This window comes from Rattus norvegicus, chromosome 9, assembly GCF_021556685.1.
Source record: "Rattus norvegicus strain SHRSP/BbbUtx chromosome 9, alternate assembly SHRSP_T2T, whole genome shotgun sequence".
In the NCBI taxonomy this organism is placed as follows: domain Eukaryota; kingdom Metazoa; phylum Chordata; class Mammalia; order Rodentia; family Muridae; genus Rattus; species Rattus norvegicus.
The window spans coordinates 91,868,856-91,887,500 of NC_141542.1; the positions used below are offsets into that span (position 1 = coordinate 91,868,856).

At 52.6% G+C, this 18,645-nt stretch overlaps 2 protein-coding genes and 1 long non-coding RNA gene across 27 annotated transcripts in view; 2 read left to right on the top strand and 1 right to left on the bottom strand.

Moving 5' to 3' along the window:
• Positions 1-63: 63 nt before the first annotated feature.
• Dnajb2 (DnaJ heat shock protein family (Hsp40) member B2) lies at positions 64-8,231 on the top strand. 21 transcript variants are annotated; one of them, XR_015628926.1, is made up of 11 exons: positions 67-220; positions 462-559; positions 1,062-1,171; positions 2,679-2,732; positions 2,896-3,018; positions 4,356-4,448; positions 4,625-4,727; positions 4,883-4,953; positions 6,092-6,295; positions 7,024-7,185; positions 7,383-8,231. XR_015628926.1 is itself a non-coding variant. In XM_087567735.1 (11 exons), exons 2-11 carry the CDS (start codon positions 495-497, stop codon positions 7,456-7,458), a joined length of 927 nt encoding a protein of 308 aa, XP_087423861.1. In that variant the 5' UTR covers positions 67-220; positions 462-494; the 3' UTR covers positions 7,459-8,231.
• Positions 8,232-9,889: 1,658 nt separating this feature from the next.
• The window catches only part of Ptprn (protein tyrosine phosphatase, receptor type, N), a 15,282-nt gene continuing 6,526 nt past the window's right edge, over positions 9,890-18,645 (bottom strand). For all 5 annotated transcript variants that reach the window (XM_087564414.1, XM_087564413.1, NM_053881.2 and 2 more), the window contains 16 exon segments: positions 18,518-18,552; positions 17,618-17,895; positions 17,262-17,348; positions 16,893-16,972; positions 16,693-16,757; positions 16,076-16,294; positions 15,423-15,623; positions 15,175-15,322; positions 14,959-15,032; positions 14,664-14,741; positions 14,443-14,562; positions 14,039-14,205; positions 11,550-11,603; positions 10,950-11,014; positions 10,711-10,784; positions 9,890-10,464 (listed from right to left, as the gene is read on the bottom strand). In XM_087564414.1, coding sequence (XP_087420540.1) covers positions 10,393-10,464; positions 10,711-10,784; positions 10,950-11,014; positions 11,550-11,603; positions 14,039-14,205; positions 14,443-14,562; positions 14,664-14,741; positions 14,959-15,032; positions 15,175-15,322; positions 15,423-15,623; positions 16,076-16,294; positions 16,693-16,757; positions 16,893-16,972; positions 17,262-17,348; positions 17,618-17,895; positions 18,518-18,552 — 1,817 coding nt within the window. In that variant the 3' untranslated portion in view covers positions 9,890-10,392.
• The window catches only part of LOC120094712 (uncharacterized), a 1,017-nt gene continuing 923 nt past the window's right edge, over positions 18,552-18,645 (top strand). Inside the window, exon 1 of the long non-coding RNA XR_015629660.1 lies at positions 18,552-18,597. This is a non-coding gene — a long non-coding RNA (uncharacterized LOC120094712). The remainder of the gene's footprint in view (positions 18,598-18,645) is intronic.

The following is an 18,645-nucleotide window of genomic DNA, read 5'->3' on the forward strand; positions in this document are numbered from 1 at the left end:
GCCACCGCCCCCCCACCCCGCCCCCCTCGTGTGACCGGCGGAGCCGGCCCTCTCTGAGTCTCTAGTAGTTTCCGCGGCGCTGACGCATGCTTGCGCACACAACCCAGCCTGGCGCGTCGTACGCAGCCGCCGCGAGCCGGGCAGCGGGTGCTAGGCGGTTCCCCCGCGGGGGGCAGGGGCGGGACTCCGGGCAGAGGAGGTGCGGCCCCGTCTGGGTCAGGTTGGGGGCTCCGATCGGGTTACTGGTGTTAGGGGGTTCGGGTAGGGCTCCCCCCGCCTGCGGTGAGATAGCCCTGGGCATCGGCCTGCGGGACCAGATAAAGGCTGCGAAGAAGCCTAGTCACCGGCCGCAGGCGTGGCTCCCCGGCCGGATTCCACCTCGCAGTGTCTTCTGCCTGCCGGGGGTTGCGGCCGCAGGGAGCTGGGGTGCCTCGGTCGGCCTGACCCCTTCTCTCCCGCAGCCTGGAGGAGGGCCGCCTGACGGCTGAGTTGCCATGGCATCCTACTACGAGATTCTAGACGTACCGCGGAGTGCGTCCCCTGATGACATCAAGAAGGCGTAAGTGCCTCGGCTGTGTTACAGAAAGACTCTGACCCTTGTCCCCCCCCCCCCCCCCCCCCCGAGTGCCAGGGGCCAGGGCTGGCTGAAGGGAGGAAGGAGACCCTTGGGAAAGTACGAAGACCAAGTCCAGCAAGGGAATTAAACCTGACCTTCTTTAGAGCCCCCTATGCACCCAGTTCCCCCTTCTCCAACTCCTACATGTGGGCTTGCCCAGGTTGCAGCGCTAAAATGTCCAGGTTCTATGGGGTAGTCCAGTGTCCCCATTCTCTGTGTGGCTATAGATAGCTCTATCGAATGAACCCCGAGAGAGGGCTTAGGGTAGGGGCTTTACACATCCCTGGCACACCGCAGGGAGAGAAACCCCTGAATACATAGTGGCAGTCTTGGGGTATTCAGGAATGGGGCAGTGAAAGGGTGTTGGGACTAAGCAGAGAGGGTGGTCAGATGGGAAGAGCCTGCTTCAGTCCCCTGACCCTCCCTCTGCACTCACTTCCTGCAGGTACCGAAAGAAGGCTCTGCAGTGGCACCCAGACAAGAACCCGGATAATAAAGAGTTTGCTGAGAAAAAATTTAAGGAGGTGGCAGAGGCCTATGAAGTACTGTCTGACAGTAAGGCTTGGGGTCCTGCAGGGACCAGCATGTCCCCCTGCTTCCATTCACTCTTCATACTCCTTCCTAAAGCCAAGCCTCCATCCCACCTCCTCCATGATTTTTATCTAAGGCAGCATTTAATTGCCTCTTCCTACAGGGCAAGTCATGCCTGTCTCCCAGATCCTGGAAAGCACTTGGGGTCCTGGTCAGAAAAGGCTACAGCTTTCCTGCCAGGCAGGCTTATCACCCCCATTTTATAGGCTGGTAAACTGAGACTGAGAGAAATGAGATAATTTGCCCATTTCTTGAGCTAGAATATGAGTCTAGGTCGGATAGGTGAATTTTTTTTTCTGTGCCTAAGAGTGTACCTAGGGCATTGCGCATGTAAAGCAAACCGTAATTCCAGACCTAGGTCTGTCATTTTTTCAGAAAATGTTCTGACTAGACACGGCTCTAATTCCAGCACTCAGGAGGTAAGGCAGGAGGATGTTATGGTCAAAGGCCCTGTCTCAATAAGTAAACAAACTTCAAAACAACCACCAAGAGTGGAGGCGGTTGCTTTGGAGGCAGAGTGCTTTGGTAACGTACGCAAGGCCCAGGGTCTGATCCCTAGCCTCACATAAACTAGGCATGGTAGTACATGCCTGAAATCTTAGCAACACAAGATGGAAACAAGGGGACCAAAAGTTCAAGGTCTTCCCTTGGCCACATATCAAACTCAAGACCATCCTGGGCCCCGTGAACAGTATCTTTAGAAATACATTTCTTAGATGTGGGTGGTGGTTCACACTTGTCACCTCAGCACTGAGGAGGCAAGATGACTGCAGAGAGGCTAAGGACAGCCTGGATATAGAATGAGACCCTGTCTTAAATCACAAAACCAAAACCCACAAGCGATGCCTGAAAATATCCCCTAAACTCACTGTGCCGGGGATTTCAGGGACCTAGGGAGACAGTGGAGGACAAAGAGACCGTAAACTCCTCCTGTGGTCTATTGTTCTGGTCAAAGAAGACCAACAGTAGCCAGCTATGTGCAGAGACAGGTAACACACTGAGAAGAGTTTTCCAAAGGAGAGCGGCTCTGTCAGGGAAGGGTGGTGCATGCTTTGGTTGCACTCCTAGCTGGTTTCTGTAGAAGGGGCTTCATTGATTAGGGTAAGCCTACTTATAATAATATAGGATAATTAGTTGACATTTATTTACTTATCTGTGTGGAGCTGGGTGTTGAACCCAGGGTCCTGTCTTGTTCCTGTCAGGTAGGGTTTCTACCACTGAGCTCTGCCTCAGCCCCTAGCTTACATTTACTGCATTACGTGTTAGGTACTGAGCTAGGCAGTTTGGTGAGTTATGTCCTTTAATTCTTCCCATGGCTTGGAGTGGGTGCTATTAGCATATATGCCAGCTGCTGAAATCATGCCCCCAGGATACCCTGCCATCTCCCAAGTTGCATTTTCTGAAGCTTGTCCTAGCCCAGGAGGGGAGGGAACTATCCTAAAGGGAGGAATGACCGAGTCTCTTCTTCTAGAGCACAAACGGGAGATCTATGACCGCTATGGCCGGGAAGGGCTGACGGGGGCAGGTAGGTGGAGTGGTAGGTCGGGTGCCAGGATGGAAGGGGGGGGCAGGCAGATTCTTGCAGAGCATGCTCTTTCTAAGATTCCCGGCCATGCCTTGGGTGGGATCCCCTGGCTCAGGGCTGTATGTATACACTAAGCCCCCTCCTCATCCTGACTCTCCTCCAGGAAGTGGTCCTTCTCGATCGGAAACTGGTGGTATGGAGCCTGGCTTCACATTCACCTTCCGTAGCCCTGAGGAAGTCTTCCGGGAGTTCTTCGGGAGTGGAGACCCCTTTTCGGAGCTCTTTGGTACGTAGACTCAGGGTTGCTCAACTGCCTCCTCCAGCCTGTCCTCTGGATTCCTTTGGGGAATCTCTCAGGCTAGAGCCAGAGCCAGAGTTGGAATTTCACAAACAGAAGATTTGAGGTTGTAGGCCGGAGTCCAGGGAAAGCTAGGACAGAACCTCACACATGGCAGGACTCACGTGACACACCAGTGACACTTCACAGACTGGCCTTATTAAATGACAACAAGAACACATTGTTAAGCCTCCACAACAGCCACCAGTGGAACAAGACTCGAAAGCATCATGTGACTGCTGTGAGCACCATTACACATAACAACAGACACCTTTTTTTTTTTTTTTTTTAACGAATAACACGCGCCAAGAATTCTACATCCCATAAGACCTCTTGCAAATCCTGAGAGGTGGGCTGTTTTAACCCCTATTTCCAGATGAGAAAAAGGAAGCATATTAGTTACCTTAGGCTCACACAAGTAATTGGCACAACCGCCTGGCTAGGAAGGAGCCCAGTGGCAGAGGCCAGACTAGCATGTCCAAGACACTGGTTTCAGTCCCTAGCACCATAAAATAAAGCACGAAGGTAAATCTGTTGATTAAAAGACTCCTTCCACAAGCATGATTACACGTGCCTGTAAAAATCCCAGCACTGAGAGCTGCCCAGGACGGTGAACACTTCTAATCCCTGGAGGCAGAGGTACAAGGCTAGCCTGCTCCACATAGCAATTTCCAGGCCAGCCAGAACTATGCAGTGAGAACCTATTTCAAAACCCCAAAAGAACTTTAAACGTGGGAGATGGAGGCCCAAGATCAGGGCTTCAGGGTCATTTTTATCTTTTAAGTTTGAGGCTAGCCTGACCTACTGATACTGAGACCCTTTTTCAAAAAAAAAAAAAAAGAGTTTAAAAAATTTGTAAATTGGGGTTGGGGATTTAGCTCAGTGGTAGAGCGTTTGCCTACCAAGCACAAGGCCCTGGGTTCGGTTCCCAGCTCAAAAAAAAAAAAAAAAAATGTAAATTGGCTCAGAGGTTAAGAGCACTGACTGCTCTTTCTTCCAGAGGTCCTGAGTTCAAACCCCAGCAACCACCTGGTGGCTCACAACCATCTGTGATGGGGATCTGATCCCTTCTGGTGTGTCTGAAGAGAGGGACAGTGTACTCACATACACAGAATAAATAAATACATCTTAAACAAAAAACAATAACCTTAAAGCATTTTGTAAATTTACACAACCCAGAACGGCAGACACCAGCAGTGCATCAGGTTGTGTATCCGCTTGATTTCTAGGCTTTAAGGCAAACACAGGGTTTTGAAGCAAGCTCCTTACCACTAATGTTCTTGCAGATGACTTGGGTGCCTTCTCGGAGCTTCAGAACCAGGGTTCCCGACTCACCGGCCCTTTCTTTACTTTCTCTTCCTCCTTTCCTGGCAACTCTGGTAAGCACTGTCCCTGTCCATTTTTGCAAACCCGGAGTCCTGGGAATTGGTTCTGTTTTGGCTAGTCTGGACAGGTTTGAGTGAGGCCCCCAAGATCCCTGGCTTTCAGTGACGGAGGTAAGTAGCCAAGTCTCCCTCTCATCACCTCGTCTCTGCCTCATCTGTCCCAATGCCAGATTTCTCCTCCTCGTCTTTCTCCTTCAGCCCGGGGGCTGGTGCTTTCCGCTCTGTTTCTACGTCCACAACCTTTGTCCAAGGCCGCCGCATCACCACACGCAGGTGAGCTCTCCTTTTGTGGCCATACAGGTGGAGGGGCTGGGGATGAGACACAGAAGCAAGACTATGTGAACATGGAGTCTTGCTCTGGCTACTGTATACCGTTCAGAGCCTGGACCAGTGTCTGGTCACTGACTGAACTGTGCCATCTTCCACAGAATCATGGAGAACGGGCAGGAGCGGGTAGAAGTGGAAGAGGATGGACAGCTGAAGTCAGTGTCAATCAATGGTGAGTGGTGCCTCCTTCTCCCTCCTGGGCTGGGGTTAGCAGGAGAAGAAGAGTCCATTGCAGCAGACTGCATCATTAGTGGGATGCCTTGGTTGCAAGGCCCTTCAGTCTGTGTGGTACTGGGCATTGAACCAGAGTCTTAGACATGCTAGGTAAACTCTACCTTCCAGCTGCAGCCTGAGCCTGCACTTTACTGTATAGGACATGCATGTCCACAGTGCCACCGTGGGGTTTCCTCTCCCTCTGTCATTTCCCCTCTCTGCATGTGTCTCATGTGTGTGTGATGTACACTCTGCATGAGCCCATGATGCACCTGTGGAGGCCAAAGGTCAATGTCTATCTATGATCTACCTACCTACTTTTGTTTTTATAAAAAATGTATTTATTTTTATTTATATGAGTCCATTGCAGCTGTCTTCAGATATAGCAGAAGAGGGCATGGGATCCTGTTACAAATGGTTGTGAGCCACCCAATGGCACTCGGGATCTCTAGAAGAGCAGTCAGTGCTCTTAACCACTGAGCCATCTCTCCAGCCCCCTCTTGTGTTCTTGACATAGCAGGAGTAAAGCCATGCAGATCCAGTGGTAGTGGCAGTTTTCTGTTTTGTTTTGTTTTGTTTTCTGAGTAGGCTTGGCTCCCTGGAGCTCACTCTGTAGACCAGGTTGACCTTGAGCTCCCAAATCACCGACCTCTGTGTCCCAAGTGCTGGGATTAAAGGTATACACCACCACAAGCATATTCACCAGTTTCTATTTGAGAAGCCTGAGCTGAAGCATGTATAAATGGCCCCACTTCCAAATTACTGCTTACCAAACAAAAGCGATAAATCAAGTCAGGAATCAAAATCCAGTTCTAGAGTGCGAGACAGAGCCTTGTGCGTGCTAGGCTGCTTGGGTCAGTCCAAGAATCAGTCAGGGTGGCCAGCCACTTACCTGTCGACACTGTGCACTCCAACAGGTACTTTACACGGGCTATCTTTAGTCACTGGAACCTTTGTGTGTGTAGACAATCTCCTCATTCCTGGGTCGTAGACAGGGAATGTGCTGGATAACCTTGTAACCCAGTGTATGGGTGCCAGTCCCAGAGAGGCTGTCAGGGACCCTACACGGTGTTCTAACTTGGCTTTGGCCCTTGCAGGTGTCCCAGATGACCTGGCACTAGGCTTGGAGCTGAGCCGTCGTGAGCAGCAGCCTTCAGTCACCCCTGGGTTGGGGGTCATGCAGGTCCGGCCGACCTCTGTCTCTCGTCCCCCTGACAGCGACCTTTCTGAGGATGAGGACATGCAGCTTGCCATGGCGTACAGCCTGTCAGAGATGGAGGCATCTGGGCAGAAGCCAGCAGGTGGGCGGGGGGCACCGCAACGACAGCATGGGCAGCCCAAGGCCCAGCACCAAGACCCTGATGTGGGGGGCCTGCATAAGGGGGCAAGGGGCGAGGCAGCCAAAGTCAGCCCATCCTCAGAGGAGAAGGCCTCTCGCTGCCTCATTCTCTGAGAACCAGGCCGATGCTGGACTGACGCAGGTCCCAACTCAGAGTCCAGGTCACTGTCTGGAGTGCAGAATAGTGTGGCCTGACTTGCAGGATTCCAAACTGTCCCTCCACAAGTTTCCCTCCCGTGTCCACCTGTATTGTGGACAGATTTGTTGTACTCTGTCCAGGGCTGACAGGTCCCTGGGTAAAGCCCAGATTGGGGGGTGGGGGGACCAGTGCCTGTGGAGCTCAGAGGCACTGGTTGGATCAGACACTGCTAAAGGACATTAGTGGGTTTGGGGTGCCCAAGTCTTTTCCTGCCGTTTATGTTGCTGATGCTGTCGAGGAAGGAGGACTTGGCCTGGCATGCTCTGAGCTTGAGCTTCCCCCAGGGAATAGCACAGGCCGAGGAGCCTCTGCTGTCCTTGGCCAGATGCAGCCCTCCCGGTTTCTGTGTAGAACTGAGCTCTCACCCACTGTCTCGTTTCCCCTCTGGTGCTGCCTTCCTCCCACTCCACTCCACTCCGCAACGCCCACCCTTCGGCTGCAACGCTTGCTTTCATTGCTGCTTGGCTAGGTCTCCCTTCTCCTTCTCTTAGAAGCCCAGGAAGATGCTGGGGCCAGTGGGTCCATAAGATCTTCTGGGGAGGCTAGCTAGGTAGGGTGGAAGCCTCTCAGCCCTCCAGAGTCTCAACCAGAGTCAACTCCTCTTCCCTTCTTCTTGCTGCCTCAGCCTGCCCTGGCCATAGGACTAGGCAGAGGTGAGGCTGGCTGTCCCTGGAGAGGTGGGATAGGGCCAGGGTGACCCAGAGGGAGGCCTAGGTGGGGACTGTATTTGTACTGCCCACTCATCACACATCAGAGCTGAGGGGCTGGCCTAGGAGTGCATGCTCAGCTCCATCCTCCTCTGCTTGCAGCTGACCCTCTCTCCTGTCACCCACCCCTGCTCTCTCCCCAGATGTGTTCTGAGCTGGATATCCTGGATACAGAGTTGCTGCAGTTCCAACAGGACAGCGCCCTCCCCAATGTGCTAGGAAGGATCACTACATTCCTCTCCCTCATTTATGCTGAGTGTAGAGCTGGGGACTGGGGTGGCGGGTGGGGACTGAGTGGGAGGCATCTGTAGTCTTGGCCTCTTAACTCTCTTCCCTGGGTGCTTAGTGCTGTGTTTGGTGGACTACAAGTCCCAGAGTGCAATGCACCTTGGCCTCGGTTCTTATAGCTTTTATCCCAGGGGAAGAGCTGCTCAGTTACAAAGATGAGCTTCTTGGGATTTGTAGTTCCAACCCTGGCTAGTCTGAATTGGAAGATCTTGTCTTCCATTTTGTCCCTGGCAGGGGTGGTGAGAATTGTAGATGACCAGAACCTTAGTCCCTTCTTGCTAGACCCAGGTTGGAGCAAGCAGATTCATGTAGCATCTGAGAGAGGTTGTTTTCCCTTGCTAATAGGGCAGTGGACTGAGTAGATAGGGCGTGGTCCTGGACGGCTGTGGGCTGGCAGAATGTGGGAGAGAAGGCTGCCTTGGCTGGAGTGTGTATGGCAAGGATCGGCATGCAGAGGGAGTGTCGGACATATTGCTTGAATGGCTTTCTTTGACCTCTGACCTTGCTGCCCACTCTTTCTTATCATCAATTCATCCTCCATGAGCCACCTGTCCTCCTGCCTGGGGAGCCCAAGGCCAGCAAGGGGATTGGTGGAGCAGGCTGTGACCGGCCTCTGTAACACTGGGCCTCTGAGACCCATCAAAGCCAGATGAGCTGAGCTCAGACTGTGGGAAAATGGAGGCAAATAAAGCTGAGTTTTGAGAGCTCCGTGTCCCATGTTCCTCCTTTCCGTGATGGCTCGAGAGAGACCCCAGAACTACTAGATAACACTTCAGGCCTTGCGCCTTCCTTCAGGCCCAGTAACTGGGGGCACAAAACCAGGTTATCCTCCCCAAATGTGTCATGTGATGAGAAAAAATGCTTATTATTGGCCTCCCTCCCAGGGCCCCACAACTAGGCTTACCTTGAGGGCTCCCTCTTGTAAGGCGACCTACTTTTGACTCTCTACAGCACAGCAAGGCCCACACTAAGTTAAGACTTGATTGGAAGCATGGGACTCAGGTGATGATGCCCAAGTCCCTCAGGAGTAAGCCCCTCCAGGGGATGTGATCCAGAAGCCACCCTCCCCAGTGACCAGGCCCAGGGATGAAGGAACCAGGAGCTCCTCCCCACTTACCATCTCTAACCACAGGACCAGCACCTATGTGTTGTTCTGCAAGAGGCTGTGGCCCTGGCTCCCTCAGCCCAGAATTCACTGTCAGCTTCAAAATCTGGAGTCAAAGGGCCTGGCAGACTTCTGGAAGCTAAAGCAACAGTCACCCCTGAGGGGATTCCAAGCCCCTATCCCGAGCATCTGCTGGGCCTTGCAGAAATGGTGCTTTGCCCACTGGGGGCCTTTGTCTTGTAGACCATTGGAGCTAAGCTTCAACATCATTCAGTAGAAGGGCATTGTTCCTCATCCCAGATTTAACTCCAGCATGATAAGAATGGCCCTAGGCCCAAATGAACTCAGGGTTCCATCTCAGTTCATTTTTTCTGTTCTGGACTCACTGTCCAAGAGCTCCTTGGGGAAGAGCACAAGTGCTACCTTAAGAGTAAAGGGCAGGGGCTGGGGATTTAGCTCAGTGGTAGAGCGCTTGCCTAGGAAGTGCAAGGCCCTGGGTTCAGTCCCCAGCTCCGGGGGGGGGGGGGGGGAGAAGAAAAAAAAAAAAAAAAAAGAGAGTAAAGGGCAGAGAGGCTGGGTAAGCGGGAAGTGTGTGGCCTGCCCCAGCACCTCACTGGAAGAACTGGCTGTGGTATCTATGTCCTGAGATGTGGCAGGCAGTGGGTGGATGGTCTCCCCAGCCCCCTCCCAGCTCAATCCTGTGTGACACAAATGTCATTTCTGAGACTGAAGGGCACACGCAGCTTAAGAACTGGGAGGGAAGGCTGTGTGAAGGATGGCTGCCCAGGCTTCAATCCTGCCTCCACTACATAAAAGTTTTACAGCCTGGGCTAGCTAGGGCCATGCTGCATTCTCTTTGTGCACGAGGGATTATTGGTCATGGTTTTATGAAGATAAATCCGTGCACGGCACCTTGGAACCTGCAGCCACGTTCTTAGGCACTACTTTTCTTTTTTTTTTTTTTTCGGAGCTGGGGACCGAACCCAGGGCCTTGTGCTTGCTAGGCAAGCGCTCTACCACTGAGCTAAATCCCCAACCCCAGGCACTACTTTTCTTTTTTTTTTTTTTTTTTTTTTTTGGTTCTTTTTTTTTTCGGAGCTGGGGACCGAACCCAGGGGGCACTACTTTTCAAACCAAGGACAGCCAGTCTCTGTAGCCAGTGTCACCCCTGGCTCATGACTTTGTGTTTTCAGGGAGACAGGGTAGGCTACACTGGAGCCTAGAAGCTTACCAGACAGAACTGCAAAGCCATCCATGTTGCAGCTGCACAGACAACACACTAACTTTATTCACATTGATACAAAAGTAGATTTTTCTAGAAATGTTTGCTTGTGCTAGAGGGAGAAGGTTGAGCAGGGTCAAGGTGGCAGGCCAGTGGTAGCAGGACTGGGGGGAGCTGGGGCCTTCTCATTCTGCTTTGTCTATACACGATAGGCTGGTGGGAGTGGGGAGGTACACACACAGAGGGAGACAGAGACTCAGGAAGGATGGGGCTCGGGCACACTTGCTGCTGGTGTCCACTCCTCCCCTTGCCTGCTGTCTGTTTCCCACAGGAGATCTTGGTTCTAGCGTGAATAAAGCAGGGTGGACCTGCCCCTTCCCTCCCGACTTCCTTCCACACTGGGTTGGAAAGGGCTATCATGCCCAAGTCGGACGGACCAAGGTGGCAGATGGGTAGGGGCTGAAGAGTGGGTGCACAAATGCTCACACACAGGCAGAAGGAGCAGAGGCCAGGATGCCCACTGAGGTACCCAGGGGGCTCACTGGGGCAGGGCCTTGAGGATGGCATTCACCTCCTCCGCCACGGCTGTCAGCGCAAACTCAAACTGGTCCTGTGCAAGGTCAGTGGCAGAAGGGTCAGGGGAAACCTAGCCTCTGCCTCTGCCTCTGCCTCTGCCTCTGCCTCTGCCTCTGCCCCAGGAAACATTACAGGGGTGGAGGGTGCTGGGCATCTGGGAAGAGGTGGGTCTTCCTGAGGGATGTGGGAGGAGCAGACTGCTGTTGGCTTCTTTATGGTGGCCATGAAAAGCATGCTTGGAAAGGGAACCAACTAAGGATAGGCGGGGAGCCACTGTCACCTTAGAACGGACAAGGCCAGGTCGCTGGTCACGGACATGCTCCAGGGTGGCAGCGATATCAATCTCCTTCACTCCTGGGGATAGTATGGAGTAAGGGGAGAACATGTCCCACACATCCTGAGCATCCTTGGCAAAGGTTGGATGGAGCCACATGCTCCCCAGTGGTTTCGCAAACCCACTGGGTGTTGGGGAGCCAGGAGGGACCAGGGGCTGTGGGTCCTGTGGGGACAGGACCTTACCTTTCGCCATGCGATTCAGTACCATGTCAATAAGGATGTAGGTGCCTGTCCTCCCTGCACCATCACTGAAATAGGAGATGGTGACAGACAGGCTTAGCCTTGACAAGGAAGGAGGGGAGCACGCATGGGGGTTGGGTGGGGACATGGATGATTATTAGAGTTGGACTGAGAAGAATGTTAGTGAGTCATGGGTGAGATAACCGAGGCCCTGAGTAGCAGGCCTGTGAGCCCTGGCATGTCCCCAGACAACTAGAAAGGACAGCCATGACTCCGTTTTCAGTGGAGGCAGCAGGATGGTGAGAATGGCCCTCTCTACCAGGGGTCAGGCTTTGTTCAGAGTAAACATTTCCAGTGCTGTGAGCTGACATTTCTCTGGTGTGTGTGTGTGTGTGTGTGTGTGTGTGTGTGTGTGTGTGTGTGTGTCTATTTTTAACTCATTAAAGACAGGGTGTGCCAGATTTGGCTCCTGTCTGTTGCTCACCAACATCAAGAGGCAGACAGGCAGTGTGCCCACAGTCTGTGTGAAAGGAAAAGGACCAGAGGGAAGCATGCAACAAGGAAGGCCCCAGCCCAGGGCCTCTGCGGCAGGTCCTTACCCACCTGCAGTGCACTATGATGGGACAGGAGCGGCCTCTGTAGCACTTGTTCACTTTCCTGCAATGAGAGGTGGATGTGAAGGCCAGGGACCACCAGCCAGGAAGAAGGAGAAGGTCAATCATACAGCATGGTGTGGCCGCACGCTGACTTCCTTGCTCTCCTGCCTTGTGGCGAGCACAGAGCAGTAAGAGAGAAGATTCAGGGCCGGTGACCAAGGACCTCAGCTGATGTGGGTGGCACTGGCCTTGAACTGTCACTTGGGAGCCACGTGCCCAAGCTGTTAACCTGAATAATGGATTTAACTTCTCGGTTTCCATCCCCAGGAGATGGGAGATGATAACAGGGACCATTTGTTAGGATGCTATGAGATGCCATAAGATACCATCCATGAAGACCTTGCACGCCACAGGTGTTTTCTGTAAGTGGTAAGGATGGAGGAGAGCAAGTGGTTCCGATCAAATCCAAGGCGTTCTGGTAACTTCCAGATCTCCTGCTCTAATGCCATGAAAGTCATGCCTTTTCCAACAGGCCCTTAATCCACACCAGCCCTGATAGCAGGTCACCGAAATGCACTCATTAGCAACAATGACGTTACTCGAGCTGCCACATGCCTGCTGAATTTATGTAATTCTGCTGTAAGCCCCAGCAATTATGTAGCTTACCTGTGCAGTCTTAAAAAAAAAATTATGCAGTGACCCTACAGTGACTCTATCAGGGACTTCCTAGTATTTTTTTTTTTTTTTTAGTTTGGCAGCAAGCCAGGACCTCATGCATACTCTATCACTGAACCCAACCAAAACTTTTCCTTAAGTGGTGAGGAATTGGGAGAAGTAAAGGGAGGGGAAACCGTAGTCAAGATATATTTATGATAAAATAACCCATTTTCAATAAAAGGGAGGGGAGAATTTCACCAAAGTTAAAAATATATATATATTAAAGGAGGGGGGACTGGAGAGATGACTCAGTGGTTAAGAGCACTGACTGCTCTTCCAGAGGTCCAGAGTTCAGTTCCAGCAACCACATGGTGGCTCACAATCCTCTGTAATGGGATCTGATGCCCTCTTCTGGTGTATCTGAAGACATCGACAGGGTACAGTGTACTCACATACATAAAATAAATCTTAAAAACTTTTACTTTAAAAATATTAACATTATTAACCATTATCCAATAGTAAGGACTGAACCCATGCATGCTTTGTGAATGCTTGGAAAGTTCTCAACCACCAAGCTCCGTCCCCAGCCTTTTGTCATTATTTATTTATGGGACAGGTCTAACTAAGCTGCTCAGATTGGCCTTGTACTTGCAGATCTCCTGCCTTAGCCTCCTGCACAGCTGGGGTTACAGGCCTGTGCCATCTCTGCTGACCAGGCTTTTTAATTGTGGGGAAACCAGAAATAACTTAATACTGACATCACTTTCAAAATATGCCTCAGGATGCAGAGTAGTCAGAAATCACTGTCATCCAGGAATTCAGAAACTACCACGGTCCCCACCTCAACTCTGCCCCTCTGCCTGGCACTGGAGACCCAGGCCAGCTTGGAACAAGACAGAGGAACAGTATATTCAGTATAGAGGCTTCTCGGCCACCTGCGTGCGTGGAATGGTAAGGGGTGCTGGATGTCTGACCTGGCCTTTGTGTTAAGGTCCCTCTGCTAGCTTCTGCTTCAGCGCCCCCACCCCAAATTCCCCAGCAGCCCATGAACTTCTTGCAAGATAATCTTGGTCTCTTCCTAAATTCCTGCCCCAGTTCTCCAAGCAACCTTCAGCCTAGACCCTTCTTGACCTGCCCGCCTGCCTGTAGTCCATGAGGTTGCCACACCTGCCAATGACCACTTTTGTGGCTGTTCAACTGAATTGAGAATATCAGCAGAGATCACATACATATTTATGTACATACATACATATGTACATACATACATACATACATACATACATACATACATACATACATAAAAATGATGCTGGCAGCTGTGAGACTGGGAGGGAGGGAGAGAGAGAGACAGAAGGGAGAGATGTAGAGGAAGAAATGAAGACAGAAGGGCCCCCTTCTGGGAGAGTGACGGAAATGCAAGAAGGGGAAAAAAAAGAGAAAAAATAGAGGCAAAAAGACACGAGGCAAATAGAGGTAAGAAAGACATGGAGGCTGGACTGGAGACAGTGAAAGAGCAGGCCGGCACAGGGCTGGGAGACAGAAGGGAAAGGCAGGAGATAAAGCAGGTCCCAGCAGAAGGAGATGAGAGGGCATCTAGACATGGGACGCTCCCCCCCCCCCCCCTGCCTCCAGGAAAGCCGGCGAAGGAGCTCTATGATGGAGTGGCTGTGGGAGAAAGTGGGTGTGAGAAGGGCACCGGGTTAGGGTGGGATGGTCAAACGGTCAGTACTGGTTTGAGGATCGGAGGCTGGTGGAAGGGACAGAGATCAAGGGCGATGCTCCAGGCCAGACTTTGGTCCCCAGGAATTGCTGATGGGTGACTGCTGGCAGCTTGCCCACCTGCGGAAGTCCAGCAGCGGCCGGGTGGAGGCCGGAGTGCCCTCTGCCGGCCAGCTGAGGAAGTGGAACTGAGTGAGCGTGCGCGTCTCCTGGGTCTGCACGTTCTTCAGGTAGAAGCTCCGCACCAGGAAGTCCTCGCACCAGATGTGCTCAGACACCAGGTTCACCTGTCGGGTATCCCGCAGGGTCTGAGCGAACGTGCGCACGCGCTCTGCTCCGGTCCCTACCCTTCTGTGCATATATATATATGTATATATATATATATATATGTATGTATGTATGTATGTATGTATGTATATGTATATATGTATGTATACACATATATACATATATACATATATACACACTCACACATTTATATTTAAAAAGGCCACCATCCACCCCTTATTGTTGGGTACTCTGACCTCATAGACGTGGTAGAGGGAGGACCCTTCATCCGGCCAGTAGCGGTCACACTGTTTGACACCATCCTCCACCAAAGGGGTCAGCATAACGATGACAGTGCAGCCACTCTCCCACACCATCTAAGGACAGAGAGATCCAGGTAAGCGGCCTTCTAGCCTCCCTGGCCCTGGCTGACTTCAGAGGCCTCTGGTTCTGAGAAAAGGCCCCTCCAAGAGTGCACCTGCCAGAAGTCTGCGATGGTGTGGGACAGGGGTCCCTGTGTGGCTATGTAGGCCGGCATCCGAGGGTCATGCTCGATCTAAGAGTAGAGAGGATATGTCTGTCATGAGCCGGAATGAGAAGGGCCAGCTTGGAGTGAGGCTCGGGCAAGAGTGGGCCAGGGTGCGGTGGAAGGCTGAGAAGTCTATATTTTAATTTGAGAACATGGGCTCTATAGTTTCAGGGCTTGGCTGGAGCAAGAGTTGACTGGGGGTTGGAGGTGGGGTGGGGGTGGAGAGTAAAGAGAAGCGACTCACGATGGGACTGGCGTTGATGTAATCACTCCGAGAGGGGCTGCTCTCCACTTTCAGCTTGATTCGGGCATGGTCATCTACACAGAACTCACAAATGACCTTCTGGCACCAGGGCTCTGCCACCCAACGGGAACCAGGAGCCCAGCACTCCCCACAACCCCCAAACCTTCACTTGCTCCTAGCAGAGTAAGGGGCCAGGTTGACGCACAGCTCACTCACAGGGTAAGAAGTCAGGATGGCGGTTCTTCTTGATGTTGCCTTCACCTTGTGCGGTGGCACAGGTGTTTGGCTCCGCTTGGTAGGCGCACAGGGCCTGCCACTCCTTGGCCAACCGGTCCCGGTTCCGGAGGTGATCCTCCATGTATGCCTGTAGGGGCACCACAGCCTGGCTCTGGGCCGCACTGCCCGTCCCGCCTCTCCTGCTATCCTGTTCCCTCCCCCACTTTAGGCCTGGGCCCTTTCCTGACCAGAATCATGTGTCCTGTGGAGATGTCCATGTTGGCCTGGGCAGGCTCCTCGCACCAGGACGGTGTGCTGCTGTGGGAACTGGGGCTGGCCTGGGCCGCGTCACTGAACTGGGAGGACACACTGCTCACCCGAGAAGGCTCTGGCTGACCCTCTGCCCGGTTAAACAGCGACTTTGTGGCCATGTGCTGGCGACACAGGTCCTGCAGAGGAAGGATTGGGTGAGTCTGAGGCCCCTTAGAACCCCACTACAAAGGTTTCTAAGCCACAGACTGGAGTTCAGTGGTCCTGCAGGCATAGGGCTTGCCCAGTTCCCAGTGCTCCAAACGAATAATTCCAATTCCAATTCCTCTCTGGAGCCTGTCTCTGTTCAATAGGATGATTAAGGTCTGTCTTTCGTCTTCATTCTTTTCTGCCTCAGTGCTTATGACAACCTCAGAAGTAGCATCCCAGAATCATATTCCTGGGAGGAATCTCTGGAGCCAATTATCCCAGCCCATATTCATTTAAAAAGTATGTCGCAACACCCCTTCCAGGATTTCTCCAGCTTCTACCCAGACAGGACCTTATTCTGCCACACCATCCATCCACACAGGACTGGGTCTTTCAAGGCCCTTGTATGTCCTTCCCTCCATGAACTTCTGTAGCTTCACACCTGGTATTCAAAAGTAGTGTCACCGTGGGCCCCCTCCGGCCCCAGCGCGGCCAGGCGCTCCTTATCCCGTTGTTTCGAATGATGGCGCATACACAGGGCCACCGCCAAAGCTACTAGTAGCCCAGCGACACCTGCCAGGGCCACCAGAGTAAGCAGCAATGAGCGCATGGGAGATATGCCATGGGCTTGTCGGGGAAGGACTGCGGCGGATTCCTCCCTCTGTGGGAACAAAGTCAGAATCAGAGGGATGGTGGCAGGGGAGACTGGGCCTTGACTCCTACTTAGGCCACCCCTAGGGGCAAAGCTGTGAAGGCAGGGGTGTGAAGGTAACAGGCAGAAGGGCATACAGCTTCCTCCCCAATCCACATCGGACCAATTCAAGAGCCAGAGACTTTGGGTGACCCCACTAGAAGGATTTCCATATAAACAGAGATGTCTTTCGGGAAAGCGCTACAGCGCCATCTGCTGGTCAAAATGAGAACAGAGACGGGCTGCATGGGAACGAAGGCTGGTGAGCCACATGGACTTCCAACCCTTTAGTCCTTGTTCTTGCCTCCTCTCTTGTGCGCAGAGTCAGACCTACGAGGGCTTTGGTGGATTCTACAGTTAGTGCTTACCTGTCCCACCCCTGTCTGCAAAATCTGGAGCCCTGTCTGCGCTTCCAGTTCAGACTTCACCAGCCCTGCAGGAAGGGTGTAAGCCAGGCTCTTTTCAGCCCTATGTGGGCTGGAAATCGTTTAGGGGAGCATCAGCACAGGCCTGGGAATCAAGGCTGGGGTCATGCTGAGCCTGGGCTGGAGGATAGGGTGGTATTTACCAGCTTGCTGGGTCACATCTGCCAAAGACAAGTTCTGCTCATTGTGCCGGATTCGGAAGGTGACAGCTGGTCCTACCACACTGCCAAATAGGAAATATGTCACTACCTTACCCACCCGAGGCTCCAGACTCTAAATAAAGAGGCCAACACTTCGGATCAGGGATTCCCATGAGTGTGTCTAATGACAGGCAGATTCAGGACGGGGCTAGCCGCGGGCCGACCTGTGGCTTTCCTGCTTCTACAATTTGGGAGGTCTCTGACCCCAACTGTCTTCCCTTCTTCCCTAGACCCTTCAGTACCACCTCGCTCAGGCTAGACCCCATCCCCCACCCCCAACCCCGTGCTGTCCCACCAAAATGGCAGCCCCACCTGATGTTGATGAAGCTGCCTGAAGTCATGTGCACATGTTCAGCCAGGATCTCCAGCAACTTCACTCCAGCCACCAGACTCAGGGGTCTGCAGGAGGGGAGCAGGCAGAGAGAGAGAGAGAGAGAGAGAGAGAGAGAGAGAGAGAGAGAGAGAGAGAGAGAGAGAGAGAGAGAGAGAGAGAGAGAGAGAGGTGATTCGCAGGCACTCTTTTGAGACTGGCTACCTTAAGAACCACCCACCACATCTGTGCCCTTTTTTCTCTCACACAGCTGGATCCGTGCTCTCTGCTTCTTGTCGGAAGAGCTAACCCAACCCCACAGAATGGCTGAATGGCTTTCTCAGGCTGGGGCACTCACTTCTGATCAGTGACTATATAGCCATACTCCTCAGCGGATGGTCGAGCTGAAGGCTGTCCCACCACTGTGGGCTGGCTCTGGCCCAAGGGACTTTTCTTCTCCAGCAGGACAGCCGAGATGCCCAGAGGACTGGATGTCTTGGGAGGTTCAGGGAAACCAGGGCTCAGCACCTGCCGAACTTTGATGGAGGTGGAGCTGGCAGTGGGGTGTCCAGGAAGCAAGGGTGTGGGGGGCCGAGCGTCTGCTGTGTCCCCTCTCTGCATTTGTTCTTCTATTGTCTGTTACAAGACAGGATGCAGGTGTGACCTCTAGGGTGGAAGGGCTGGGGTTGGGGGCGGCAGTCACACTTTGGGCTCTAAATTCTTTGCAGTGGAGTTTAGGAATGGTTTAGCTTTTCACTTCCAAAGCCCATACAGTGGGTTCCAGAGAACGCGTCCATGGAATGTGAATTCAGTGTGTGAGTGAGGGAATAAAGGGTTTAGTGAGCGAAATACGGTCTGTAAATCAGAGAATGGGACTACAGGGTGATTGGACTGAGCCCGATAACCAGGAAAGATAAACAGAAAGGCAATGGTTTTTAGGCTTTTGTTCAGTGGCAGCCATGTTAGAAGCCTACACCCACGACAGAGAATCAAAGCCCATCCAGCTACAGCAGGATGGAGCCTCCACCAACCCCACCCCCACCCCTTCCCTCTGTAGGAATCACTGATGTGCGAAAGGATTGTGGAAAAAAGAGGAGTGGATTAAGGATTCTGGCTTCTAGTCCTGTTGACGTGAAGTGAGGCCACAGGTGATTATTTGAAGTCTCTGGGCCTTAAAGTGAGGGACCAGAATTTAGATTCTGAGCCATGATCTCAAAGCAAGGGCAGGGGGCGCCGTTATGAGGTGCTGGGAACTCACTTTCTTGACATCGGCTCCTCCGTTCACAGCCCCTCCTGTAGAGCATGAGAGCGCTAGTCAGGAAGAGCGTCAAAGCCAAGGTGGGAAAGACCGGAGCTCGGACCTGCTCCACCTTTGTGACAACTGTC

Bases quoted from the DNA above. Each gene is read 5' to 3' on its own strand.
- Dnajb2 (XM_087567732.1), top strand. From the start codon at position 495: ATGGCATCCTACTACGAGATTCTAGACGTACCGCGGAGTGCGTCCCCT. The intron at 4,728-4,882 runs GTGAGCTCTCCT...CATCTTCCACAG, and splicing joins CGCCGCATCACCACACGCAG to AATCATGGAGAACGGGCAGG. The intron at 4,954-6,091 runs GTGAGTGGTGCC...TGGCCCTTGCAG, and splicing joins GAAGTCAGTGTCAATCAATG to GTGTCCCAGATGACCTGGCA.